This window comes from Pituophis catenifer, unplaced genomic scaffold, assembly GCF_029215685.1.
Source record: "Pituophis catenifer annectens isolate HBS135680 unplaced genomic scaffold, rPitCat1.0.hap2 SCAF_5, whole genome shotgun sequence".
In the NCBI taxonomy this organism is placed as follows: domain Eukaryota; kingdom Metazoa; phylum Chordata; class Lepidosauria; order Squamata; family Colubridae; genus Pituophis; species Pituophis catenifer.
This window is the reverse complement of record NW_027256885.1, coordinates 92,737,632-92,750,131: the sequence shown is the minus strand read 5'-3', so window position 1 is coordinate 92,750,131 and position 12,500 is coordinate 92,737,632. Positions and strand designations below refer to the sequence as shown.

Sequence of the window (12,500 nt, the reverse complement as noted above, 5' to 3'; positions counted from 1 at the left end):
TCATGATAGGTAATGAATTAATATATTTTCCAGGTTCTGTCCCGGTTTATAGTCACAACAACAGTGACCCCTTAATGTCAAACTTATCAACCGATGAAGAGTCTGCAGAGGGCCGCTTAGGTAAATGAAACTAAATTGACTTTTTTACTACAGCTATTGATGACAACTTTATATAATAAATGGGGAAAGTTGCTGTTAGATTTAGTAATGATATATTTTTTATATTTAATCAGAAAGGCCCCAAGGATATAAACATGACAAGAGTCTGGTTTTTTTAAGAGGCATCTCAAGTGAGGAAGAATCTACAGAGGAGAGAGGTGATTGTCAGTGCCCTACGAAGACCATTACCAATGTGCCTACGGCGGATGTTAATAATGGTATTAATGAGGCGGTTCTGAAGCTTACCGAATACCCCGTTTGTCTACCAGAGGATGTAAATAAAGACATTACAAATGTAGTTAACATTGCTAAAGTATGTGAATGTGGTCGTGTTGGTTGTATTTGTGAGGTGACTACAGAATTTGAAGATAGTGATGATGATGATGATGATGATTACTATAGCTCTACTAGTGATGAAGGTTATTATTCTGCTAGTGAAGAATGGTAAAGGATATGTAAATTACAAATAAAAGGCTTGTGCTAAAGAGCAAAGTGTATTTATTGTAAGGAGCGAATGGTGCAGAATGAAGTATGAAAATATTCTAAAGGAGTTGTATTATACACCCGAATGCACAGGCAGTTATGGAGGTGTAGACCCACTATTTAAGGCAGGACGGAAACGCATTAAAAACCTAACCTTGAAACGTGTCAAGACATGGCTTTCCGGACAAGATACATATACTCTTCATAAGCCGGCAAGAATAAATTTTCCTAGGAACGCAACAATAGTTTCTTGCATTGACTGTCAATGGCAGGCAGATCTTGTGGATTTATCAGGATTTGACTCTGAAAACAACGGTTTGAAATTTATTTTAACAGTGATCGATGTACTTTCGAAATATGCCTGGGCTGTCTGTTTACTTGATAAGTCAGGACGGGGGGTGTCCGAAGCCTTCCAGACCATCTTCCAATCAGGAAGGGCCCCCAGAAAGTTACAGACAGATGCTGGAAAAGAATTCCTAAATAAGCCTCTGAAGACACTTTTGGAGCGTTATGGCATACACCATTTTGTCACACATAGTGAAACTAAAGCGGCTGTTATAGAGAGGTTTAATCGAACTCTGAAAAATAAACTCTGGAGACATTTTACAGCTAAAAATACTCATAGGTATGTGGATGTTTTACCGGCTCTCATGCAGGGGTACAATGGCTCTTACCATCGCAGTATCAGGACAGCCCCCAACATGGTGAAACAATCTAACGAAAAAGACGTGTGGCTACGGCTATATGGAAAAAGTTTTAAAGCAGCCGGAAAGTTAAAAACCTTTAAGGTGGGGGATCACGTTAGAATATCCAGACTAAAGGGCAGGTTTGAAAAGGGATATCATCAAACCTTTACAGATGAAATATTTATTGTCAAAGAACGGGTTCAGAGGGGAGAAAGAGTTGTATATAGATTAATGGATTATGCAGAGGATCCCGTACAGGGAACTTTTTACCCAGAGGAGCTGCAAAAGATTCCTAGCGAACAAGAACGTGTCTACAGAATTGAGAAAATAGTCAGGAAAAGAGGGAGGGGAAAACAAAGAGAATATCTAGTTAAATGGTCTGGGTGGCCGGAGAAGTTCAACAGTTGGGTTAAGGAGTCCGAAGTGTGGCACCTTTGACATGGCTGGTTTTTATATTACACTGCCCAGCAATGCATCAGCAGCTGCATTTCCCAACAACAAAAGTTCCAACTTTACTATTCGACTAGCAAAAGTGTTGGAGCTTCCAGGATCATGGGAGGTAGGACTGGTTGAGTTACAATATCCGCACACTTGGAATACATTAAATGCAAAGGAATATTTTGAAATCGCTAATGAGAGAAAAAAATGGCAGTTTCCTTTAAAAGCTGGACACTATGCAACCATCCAGAAAGTAATAGAAAATATGAACACGGTTATGACAGAAGCCGAAGACCCCCCAGAAGTAATCGTGAAGTATGATGCAATTGCACGGAAAATCAGACTTAAAGGAGAGGGTCCCTACAGCATCCTAGTCACTGAAGGCCTTGGAAAAATATTAGGATTACAGCCACATGTACGTACCAAAAAAAGCAACTTTGTCACGGACATTACAGGAGGATTCAACACGCTGTATATTTATACAGATATTGTAAGCCCACAGATAGTGGGTGACTTCTATGTACCGTTACTACGTTGTTTACCTGTGCAGGGTAAGGACAACGAAATAATCACGACGACCTACGAGCAGCCGCATTATGTTACCGTCAACAAACATTATATTGATACGATTACTGTAGAAATCAAAACGGACCAGAATGAAAACATAGCTTTTAACCATGGTAAGGTCGTTGTTAAGCTTCATTTCAGGCCTCAGAAAAGTGAAGGATGGTCGTGATAAAGAAGTGCGGGAGTCCTCAAGCATATGTAGACTATTACAGGGCACAGGCTGGAAACGGGCTGCCCGGTTTCCGTGGATCCCCCGTTATGTATGGTACCGGTATAGGGGGCCTGTTCCGGGGTCTTTTTCGAAAAGCAATGCCGTTACTGAGGAGAGGCCTAGAAATCATTAAACCTCACGTAAAAGCGGCGGCTAATAATATTGCCAGAGACGTGTCAGGACAGCTTGTATCACGTGTTATTGGGCAGGGGGGATCTGGCATGGCAGTGATCAGGAAGAAACGGCCTGTTGGCCCGCCCATGCCTCCTAAAAAGAGGCGGGTTGTTAAAAAAACACGTCATACAAAGAGGAAACGTACACAAGGAAGGAAGCGCGGTGACAAACAGAACATCTTCTAAGATAAAATGGCATTTATCCACGAGGCTTCAGAGGAATGTGTCAAATCAGAGCTAGATCTTTTTCAATTGGCGCCTACGCAAACTAGCATTGAAAACTGCACATACATCGAGATCCCCCCTTTATCAGCGCTGACTCCCAATGCCCCTTTGGAATTTTTTATAACGGGGCATGGCGATCATTACACGGATTTAAACAATACTCTGCTGTATGTGAGCTGCAAGGTTGTGAAGGCTGACGGCACGGATATCGATGACGGAGCAAGAGTGAGTCTTGTCAACTACCCCATAGCGTCACTGTTCAATCAGGTGGATGTTACATTAGGCGATCGTGTGATTACACAGAGTCACCACTGCTATGCTTACAGAGGCCTTATTGAACTTATTCTGAACTACAGCGGAGATGCTTTGGGGACCCAGTTTTCAGCGGGTGGCTTTTACAAGGATGATGCTACGCTCATGGAGAACACCTTGCTGACAGCCGCTGGTAACTCTGGTTTCAGAGCACGAGCTAGACATACAGCTGGCAGTCGTAAATGGGATCTGCTAGGGCCCTTGCATAGCGATCTGTTTTTTCAAGACAAACTATTGATTAACGGTGTGGATGTGAACATTAAACTCTCAAGAAGTAAAAATGAGTTCTGCCTGATGAGGGATGGTAATGAGAATTACAAAGTACAGATCCTGGCAGCGTCTCTCTTTGTAAAGCGTGTAAAAGTATCACCCGGTGTACGGTTAGGACATGCGGAGGCTCTGCTGAACTCCAACGCCAAATATCCTATTGACCGTGTTGGTATGAAAGTTTACAGCATTCCTGCAGGCAGTCTTGTGTGTAACCAGGAAAACCTATTTCTAGGGCAGTTACCTAAACAATTAGTGATTGGTTTCGTGGACAATGCCGCATTTAGTGGTGATTATGAAAGAAATCCTTTCAATTTCCAGCACTATAATGTCAACTTTTGTGCCCTGTATTGTGACGGTGAACAAATTCCTGCTAAACCGCTGCAGCCTGATTATGAACATAACCTTTTTGTGAGAGAATATATGCAATTGTTACAGACGTCTGGCAAAGCAATGAAAGATCGATCTGTGCTAATCAACCGTGAGGAATTTAACAACGGATATACTTTATATTGTTTTGATTTGAGCCCCGATCAAGGCTGCTCAGAGCACTATTCCCTGATCAAGAACGGAAACCTCAGAGCAGAAATTAGATTTGCTGTACCTCTCCCCAACACCGTCAACATGATACTCTATGCAATCTTTGAAAATCTTATTGAAATAAGCCACACAAGGAATGTATTGTTTGATTATATGTGAGGATGGATACCATGCAGATACTACGTGTGTTATCTGGAAATGCGTTCTTTCTAGGCGTATACCCCAGTGATTTGTTACCCAAGAGAAAAATCTCCAAGAGGCCTTTCGGTTTAATTGTAAATACCCACCCCCATACTCTACCTGGTGAACACTGGTTGGCGCTCTACTTTCCAACACACAGCAATGGTGAATTTTTTGACTCTTACGGAAGAGCTCCAGACGACTCTGACTTCCCCGTTGGCATCGTGAGGTTTTTAGAACTGCAAGCTAAGAAGTACACGTATCAACCGCTTCAACTGCAGCATCCCCTGGCAATAACCTGTGGACAGCATTGCTTATTTTATCTTGTTAAACGCTTTAAAGGGCTACCTTACGAAGATATTTTAAAGCTATATTCTGTCAAAGATGTCAGAAATGATCAAATGGTGAAGCATTTTGTAGTAAATATGATGCCTGGAAGGGCTTCTGGAACGTGCTACAATTACCAATGTATGCAAACATGTATGGTACATAATAAAATAAACACTACACGTTAAAAATATTGCATGTTTCACAGTGTTTTATTTGTTTACAATTGGAGCCAGTCACCAAAATTTAGAACACTTTTACGGTCTGACATAGAACTTGCAGCAGGTGCAGACATAGCAGAGATTGATTTTGTAGAACTTACAGTCTTAATACTTTCTGCCTCTTTCAGCTTTTCAAGTTGCTCTTTAACAACGTTAGAACCTAGCAATACTGTTGGTACGTTCATCTCAGCCATTGCCGACATAAACTCGTTCCATCCCTTAGGATAATATTTCGCAGTACGCATCCGGTGTTGAGAAACCCCTTTGACCAGATCTACAATGTTAGACCCCGGCACCTTTGTACCCTTGTAGGAAACGGTTCCATAATCATCCCAACCCAAAATGTCTTGATGTTGTTTCATTTTGTTCAACAAAAGAGAAGCATTTTTCTTGTATCGCGTGCTCACACCCTCTAATATCTCCTGCGTTGTTGGATCCAGCGGCGAGAGAGGTGGTGTCTGTTCTGGTACAACAGGTGTTTGTTTAAATGCCTCTGGAGACTGAATGAGATTCAGAATACCTTTCTCAGAGTCGTTTTGTCTGGTCAGTCTTAGAAATCTCTGCAGCACTGTGTTGTATAGTTTTATCTTGTCATCTTCACTTAGATCAGGTCTCTGAAGAACGGCCCGCATGTCATCGTCCAACCGGCTAACGGTAGTGGCACCTATTGTAGGTGTCTGACTGCGTAGCTGCTCCATCTCACGCCTCGACACCAAATACATTTTCTCTGCGTGCTCCATGTTTACTGCACTAATAAATTAGTCAACAATGGTATAGCGGCCCCTAGTAATGGTGCTATAAAACCACCTGACTGAAGAATAACCTGTTTCTTCTTTTTCAGAGAGAGCTTACTATCACTCAGTTTTTTAATACAGTCTTTCTTTCTCTTTAAATTCCGATATTGTGAAGGCTTCAGAGGCAGGTTACCTTTTAAAGTGTTCAGGGCTATTTCGGCTATGGCCCCCACCAGGTCATTATTAGCATTGCATAAGATGGCTTTTCTCTGTTTCGGGCCTGCCTTTACTAAGATTTTTAATAACCCCCAATTTCTGCGCAACCTCTCAGACATCCTGTATGAACTGTGCGCCCTCCAGATACAGCTGTTACTTTTTACTCTTCTTTTTCACAGTGTAAACTACCGGCCATTCAGGGGGGTAAATGCCAGTTCTCAGCCTAAAGTTTTCTGGAGTAGTGGCAGCCAGATCAACTAAAAGATAACCGTGAGGTTTGCTAGTGGCATCTTGGAATACTTCTAAAAAGTACCGCGTGTTAGACGGATACATTTGACGTGCCAATGTGACTACTTGCATCTGATCACGGGGGCTGCGGAATAACACCAAATATTTTGCATTTAGAGTTATTGTTCTCATTTTCTTACCTTGAAAAAACAGGTTTTGAAGTATGAGAATAATGCTAAGGTTTTTGTGATGAACATACTGTGTAAAAGCTTTCTCTATTTGCTCGCTGTCACCGGCGGCTGCCATGAGATCGTCTACAACCGCTAAATTGGTTTGATTTGTTGGAAACAAGTCAGTAGCTTCAAAAGAGTCAGGAAGGCCCTCCATAAACTTAATATTAGGAAATTTATTAAGTAATTCTTTGTACAGAGGTTGCCAACAGCTATAAAACCATATAACGTTTTGAGGCATTTCAGATAATACATGCTCACCGTGTTCTAACATTTGTTTTATAAAATAAGATTTTCCCGAATTGGAAGGACCGCTTATAATACATGAGAAAGGATGTACAAACGATGCCCTGTTTTTCATCATAATTAATAACCGTAAGGTAACGTACAATAATCCTCTGTTTTGAGCACCCTTTTATTATAGACAACTTTTAGAGTTTTTCTGAGTACCCGGGTTTCCAGAGCCCACTGTTTCTTAATCCTAACAATTCCCGGCTGCTGGATTTTGATCTCTTTCTTTTCCTCACCTTCTGATTGGCAATATTCATCAATCAGATCTTTCAGACTTTCAAAGTTAACCTTAACACAGTTGGAACTGTTTAACGTTATACCCTTCACCTTTAACACAGTAGAACCATTTGACAAAGCATAACCATAGGTTTTTGGACCAACCGCCACAAACTCGGTGATGGAAGTGTTTGGAGGAATCTCGCTTGTCAGCTGCCCTAAATAATCACCTAATGCCGGTGACCACGCCCCCTCTCTGCTAATAAAAATGACAGAATCAGTATCGTGATAGAGACATCTGTCCCCCAAACGATCCAATAACCTGTATAATTCTAGCCGTGCATAAGCAGTTGTAAAACAAGCAATGAACAAGTTTGTACACGTTGACTTAGTAGGATGTTTTTTGGCTGTTTTCCATGTTACAATGGCTGTTTCATCATCCACAAATTCGCAAGAGGACACTTCGTAATGGGGGACAAAAAGATACTTAAATAATTCCTCAGGCTCTGTCACCACCGATGTAGTCAGTTGAGTGGTACTCTGGCCAAATTTACCCCACAAGGAGTTTAAAAACAGTTTAGCAATCTGTCTTTTAGCAGGATTGACTTCAATGTGCTCCTTGCGTAAACGGACCCCTTCGTTCTTTTCATAATCCCGAACGTAACGCTCTTTATCTTCCTCTGTTTTGCACCAGACGGGGTAGCCGCTAGCCTCCTGTTTTTGACGGAGATGCATGTTAATATAACCAGAAAACAAGGTTTTTGACTTCCTTTCAAAATGCCAAACTTCATAGATCTCTGCAATTCTGTAACCTTTCTCCACAGCGACATTCAATTCTACAGTACACCACGTTCCAGTTAGGGCTCTTTCTTCATCATTGTGGAGACACTCTGTGACTTGTTGTTTTTCTGTACAAGTTGCACACAGACTAAACATTAATTTGCCACCAGACTTATATGGCAGCACTGGAAAGTAGAGACCCCTTGGTGTGTACACTTTAACTTTAGCAAATCCAAAATACTGTTTTATATCCCCAAAGTTTTGGTATATTATTTCTGGGTGCCCTGTCGGGTACAGCTTGTTCTTGTTCACAAAGGGATATAAACTTGTAAAATCATAATATAAGATTTGCTCCCCCTGTTTTGGTTTATAGTACAGACATGTAGCATTTGTTCGGCCCCCAAAAAAAGCATCTCTGGGGTTCAAGGGTGTTGGAAAATTACTATCTACTAGAAAATGTTTCAATCCCTCGTTGTTCTTCAACATATCATTCCACTCGTGTTCCCAGATGATGCGTACTACATACCCCAGGCTCTTCAGGTATTCTTCTCGCGCCCTAGTGCGTGAGTACAACAGGCCGTAGGTTGAATCAAGCAGATTGTTGAAGTCTTGAGCCTTGTAGCATATAGGGCATCCGTGAAAAAAACAACCATAAAATTCAAAAGCGGTGGGGGACCCATTTATGACAGCAAACCCATCCAAAAAGTAAATACCTACTTGCTTTTCTCCGCCTTGCAGAGCGTGTTGGATGTTTATACCCTCGGTATGCTTTATATACATCAGCCATTGTATAGAGCATGCAGAATAGCTTTTCTTGCACTTCTGGTAATTGTCCAGAGGTGCTAATGCTACGTTATCCTTCTTCAAAAACATGAAACGGTACTGCGCCATACAAATAGATGCTAATGTTACATATTGAAAAGGATCAATGCAACGAATTTCGGACTCTTCAAGAATATCGCCACCACGGCCTGTGAAAAACTCCCTTTTTGTCATTTCCATCACTTGCTCCCTAAACCTGTTACAAGCATCTCTCAGTATCTTAACATCTTGTTTGCAGTAGTAAGCAAGATCTTTTTTGAGGTTAAATGTTGTACCTTTATTAGCAGCATGCCATTTCTCAAATTCCTCTTTTTCCCCAGGCATCATGGTGTCAGGGCTATAATATTTGATATCCGGCAACGTCCCCACATAATCTTGATTCTCTGCAGTATTGAACAAATGAGGGAAATAACCCTTGGAGCCTTGAAAGCCCATAGCTTTGGGTAATTTACTCAATTTCATGGGTAAAAAAGAAAGGCTATCGATAAAACGTATATGAAAGTGTGGTAGGGTTATGCATAGCAGCTTACCACCCTGAGTTAAGAGTTGTACCTTTACCTTTTCACGAATGAGCTGCCTGAGGACTAGGTATCCATCATAACTCTTGGAGTTGTGAGCTATGAATGTGACCCCTTTAAACTTAGGCTGTACAAAAGTTTTCACAAATTCCTCCAGACACTTATCACCGTACCATTCCCACTTCCTAACATCACCATCATCCAGCATGTCCATGGCATAGACATAGTTCGGTATGTGAGCCCCAGTTTCTTGACAACATTCAAAATCATACACAATGTACATGTAACCTACAACTGGCTTAAAAAGCCTTTTCAGATAACATAAGTGACCTGTCAGGCTGTCTACTTTGGCACCACACTGCCCACACTTTGTTTTCTTACATTCGACATGTGGTGCCGGCACATAGATACCACACTTGGAACAAAACACATTATCCTCACAACCAATTTTTCCTTCCACAGCTAGCTGCTCGTGTCTTTCAAGACAGGCATTAGAGCGACAAAGCAGTTTACATATACGGCACCTCACCCTTCCCCCAGCCACTTCGCGGCATTCTGAACCCGTGCAAGCTCGACAAAAATATTGACAATCATGTCTAAATTTGTGATGATACGCTGTATGGCACAATATGCAGAAGTAACGTACCCCCATGAAGCCTTTGATGTTTTTTATCCCATAGTAATGACTGTCGTGTAACAGCATAAACACTACTCTTACTTCTAGGGTCCCTCCAGTTACAAAAAATCTCCAACCCCCTTCGTGATAAAACACAATCTTTATAGTTATACCAAAGTGGTCTTCAAATAAGTGTATCTGTGAAAAATCAATTCTGTGAGATGTAGATATCCCAAGTGTGTTGTGGAGGTCTATGGCTCTGGTAATAATTTCTTGTTTACTAGACATTTCGTTATCTAACAATGATAGCAGGCTGCCTGCAAAACACAGAAAAACCCCCTCCACATTGAAATCAATCAGGTGTTGTCTTTTCTTCTCTAAAATCTTACTGAATAGAACAGTTCCTAATTTCCTAAGACCGCCCCCCTCATGGTTCTTCACAATCGTGACTGTTAATTCCAAAGAGTTCCTCCATAAGATCTCCACATTGCTTTGTAATAAACTCTCTACATAACTAAGGAACTCATCAGCATCTAACTCTTCAAGATGCCTTCTAACACTAAAGAGGGGCCTACTTAATTCCTCAGCATCCAGCCGCAATTGTACAAAATCATTTGGACTTATATCCCTGGAAATACGGTTCAAAAGATTCTGTATCTCATTATGAATAACATCTATAGCAAGCGTGAATGATTGAACATGCTCCATATTTACAAATCTATAACGTTCATAGTACTCTATTGCTCTGTAATGTTGCAGGGGCCTCTGCCATGATTGAACTCTCTCCAGGTACACGGTCGGTGCTTCAGGTGTACTTAGCGGTTCAGAACCTTCCAAAGAGCCCCATTCCTCTGCTGATTGTGTTTCTGACATATCACCCTCTTCACTGGAGATGTCACTGTATGCAGATGTTGGATGCTGCTCCTCAGGCCCCCTTTTAGACTTTTTACATACAGGCTCTAAATAAATAAAAAAGACATATCGAAGGTCTGTCACTGTTTAATGAATACATATAACACTATTTACCAGTTCTTGTACATTTTAATTAACCTTGTATGCCGCGAGATGTGGATGGCCGGGGTTCAATTTCCTGTTCTTGTACAGCCCTGGCATTGCATGGGGATGCTTCCTGTAGTTCAATATTCTGACCAATGCTTTGTGTTCCTGTTGGACATGGTCCTTCTGCAGATCCATGTTCACTGTCTCTATCTGTAGGTCCACAAATAATTAACATTTAGGATTAGTACTTATTATAGCACAAAAACATATTGAATATCATCCCCCAAAATACATAATTGCTGGTTTTCCCTAAAAGCCATATGTGAATATAAGTTCAGACCTTGCATTTCCATTTCTTCAGTCCCCTGTGCTGTTGCAATCTGCTGCACCATTTCTGGCAGCTGCTCCTCCACAGGCGCATGTGATATGCTTGCTTGCTGGTTCCCACCCCTTTGACCATGATGTGAAGCACTGCATCCTGGGAATTTGGCATGCATCTGCCCATTCCACCATTCTGAAAGGAATGTACAGCAATAAGGTAAAAGGTTCTCACGTTTATTACAATAAATAATACGGCCTATAGCATAACACATAACACATACACACACGCCCCCCCACATGCACACCCCTCCATCACACATATTGTTACTTAGGGACAGTCACTTATTACAGACCCTAACACGTTACAGCTTTTATACAATAATTATGCCTGCAAAATAAAATGCCATACCTTCTAATTTGTTTTCTTGTGCCCTTTGTAATGTGGATTCACCATGACCACTGTTATATGCAGCCCATTGAGAGTCCATGGGCATTGTAAAAGCCGCAAACATTTCATCATCATCATCATCATCATCATCATCATCATCATCATCATCAACATCATCAACAACAACAACAACATCACCCCTATCTGAAATAAACAAAGAATCATATAGGTATCCTTCTTGTTACAGAAAAGGTAGAGAACCCATAGTATACTAAAGTATACTAAAGACCCAAAGTATACTAAACATATATACTTTGAATAAGGTGGTCACCCCCAACCCTTACACATTATTTTTGATGATAGATCAACATTCCCTAACAGACACGACTATTTATCCAATAGTAATATCTGCAGATTAAATGACATACCTCCTAATATCATCTCTGTAGGGCATCCTAAGGGGCTTAAATTGCCACCCCTGATATATAAATTCCATTGTGAGTCTGTGGGCATTGTAAATGTCCCAAACAGCTCATCTTCCTCACAATCTGAAAGAAAAATTGAATCTTACTGGAATATGCACTGCCACAAAAAAAAAAAAAAAAAAAAAAAAAAAGGACAACCCACCCCCCTATAATATTTGCATGGTAAAAGGAAAATAATACCTTCAACGGCCTTTACACATTGGGAGTCAGTTGCATCATCCTAATAATCACAAAATATATATCATATATATAAAGCCAATTTGACTTTTTTAATACATATAAATCGTTATATAATAATATATCAGCGCTAAGCTATATCTTTCATAGTTATAGAAACACTTACATCAGCGTCGGTCATCCTGAAGCTGACTTCTTCACCGGTCAATAGGGAAGGGTAACTATGCCACGCTGACCACTACCTTCTTATCAGTTTCAACCAGCTAAGACTCCAACGCCCAATGTTCTTGATGTCATGTTTAGTTCAACATGCGTATTGGCTGTCCTGAAGCCTTAACATAAAATACCCTCCAACCCACCCACCCACATCCACCCATCCACCCCCCCCCCTATTTTTTGCAAAAACAGTCAAACTCCCCCCCCTCCCCAAACCCACATCCTTGACAACCTATCCATACTTCTAAATACCCCTTTACCAACCAGAAGTAACAACAGTTTTCAAAGTTCTTCAGTATACATGCTTTATTAGAAATTCACATCCTTTACATTAACATTTTCTTGTAATCAATTTCTGATACATTTTGACATATCAATCTCTTGATTGAGCTTGGAGTCTCATCTCTTATTCTTGTCATTAAAACCAGCGGGTCCTTCATCCTCTCAATGTTTTGTATACATTCTTTGACTTCA

At 40.9% G+C, this 12,500-nt stretch overlaps 1 protein-coding gene across 1 annotated transcript; it reads left to right on the top strand.

Moving 5' to 3' along the window:
• The first annotated feature begins 2,909 nt into the window (after positions 1-2,909).
• Positions 2,910-4,220, top strand: LOC139317738 (uncharacterized protein F54H12.2-like). The gene has a single exon (XM_070944807.1). The coding sequence runs from the start codon at positions 2,910-2,912 to the stop codon at positions 4,218-4,220; it is 1,311 nt and encodes a 436-aa protein (XP_070800908.1).
• The last annotated feature ends 8,280 nt before the right edge of the window (positions 4,221-12,500 follow it).

Coding starts and splice junctions, on each gene's coding strand:
- LOC139317738 (XM_070944807.1), top strand. CDS start 2,910: ATGGCATTTATCCACGAGGCTTCAGAGGAATGTGTCAAATCAGAGCTA.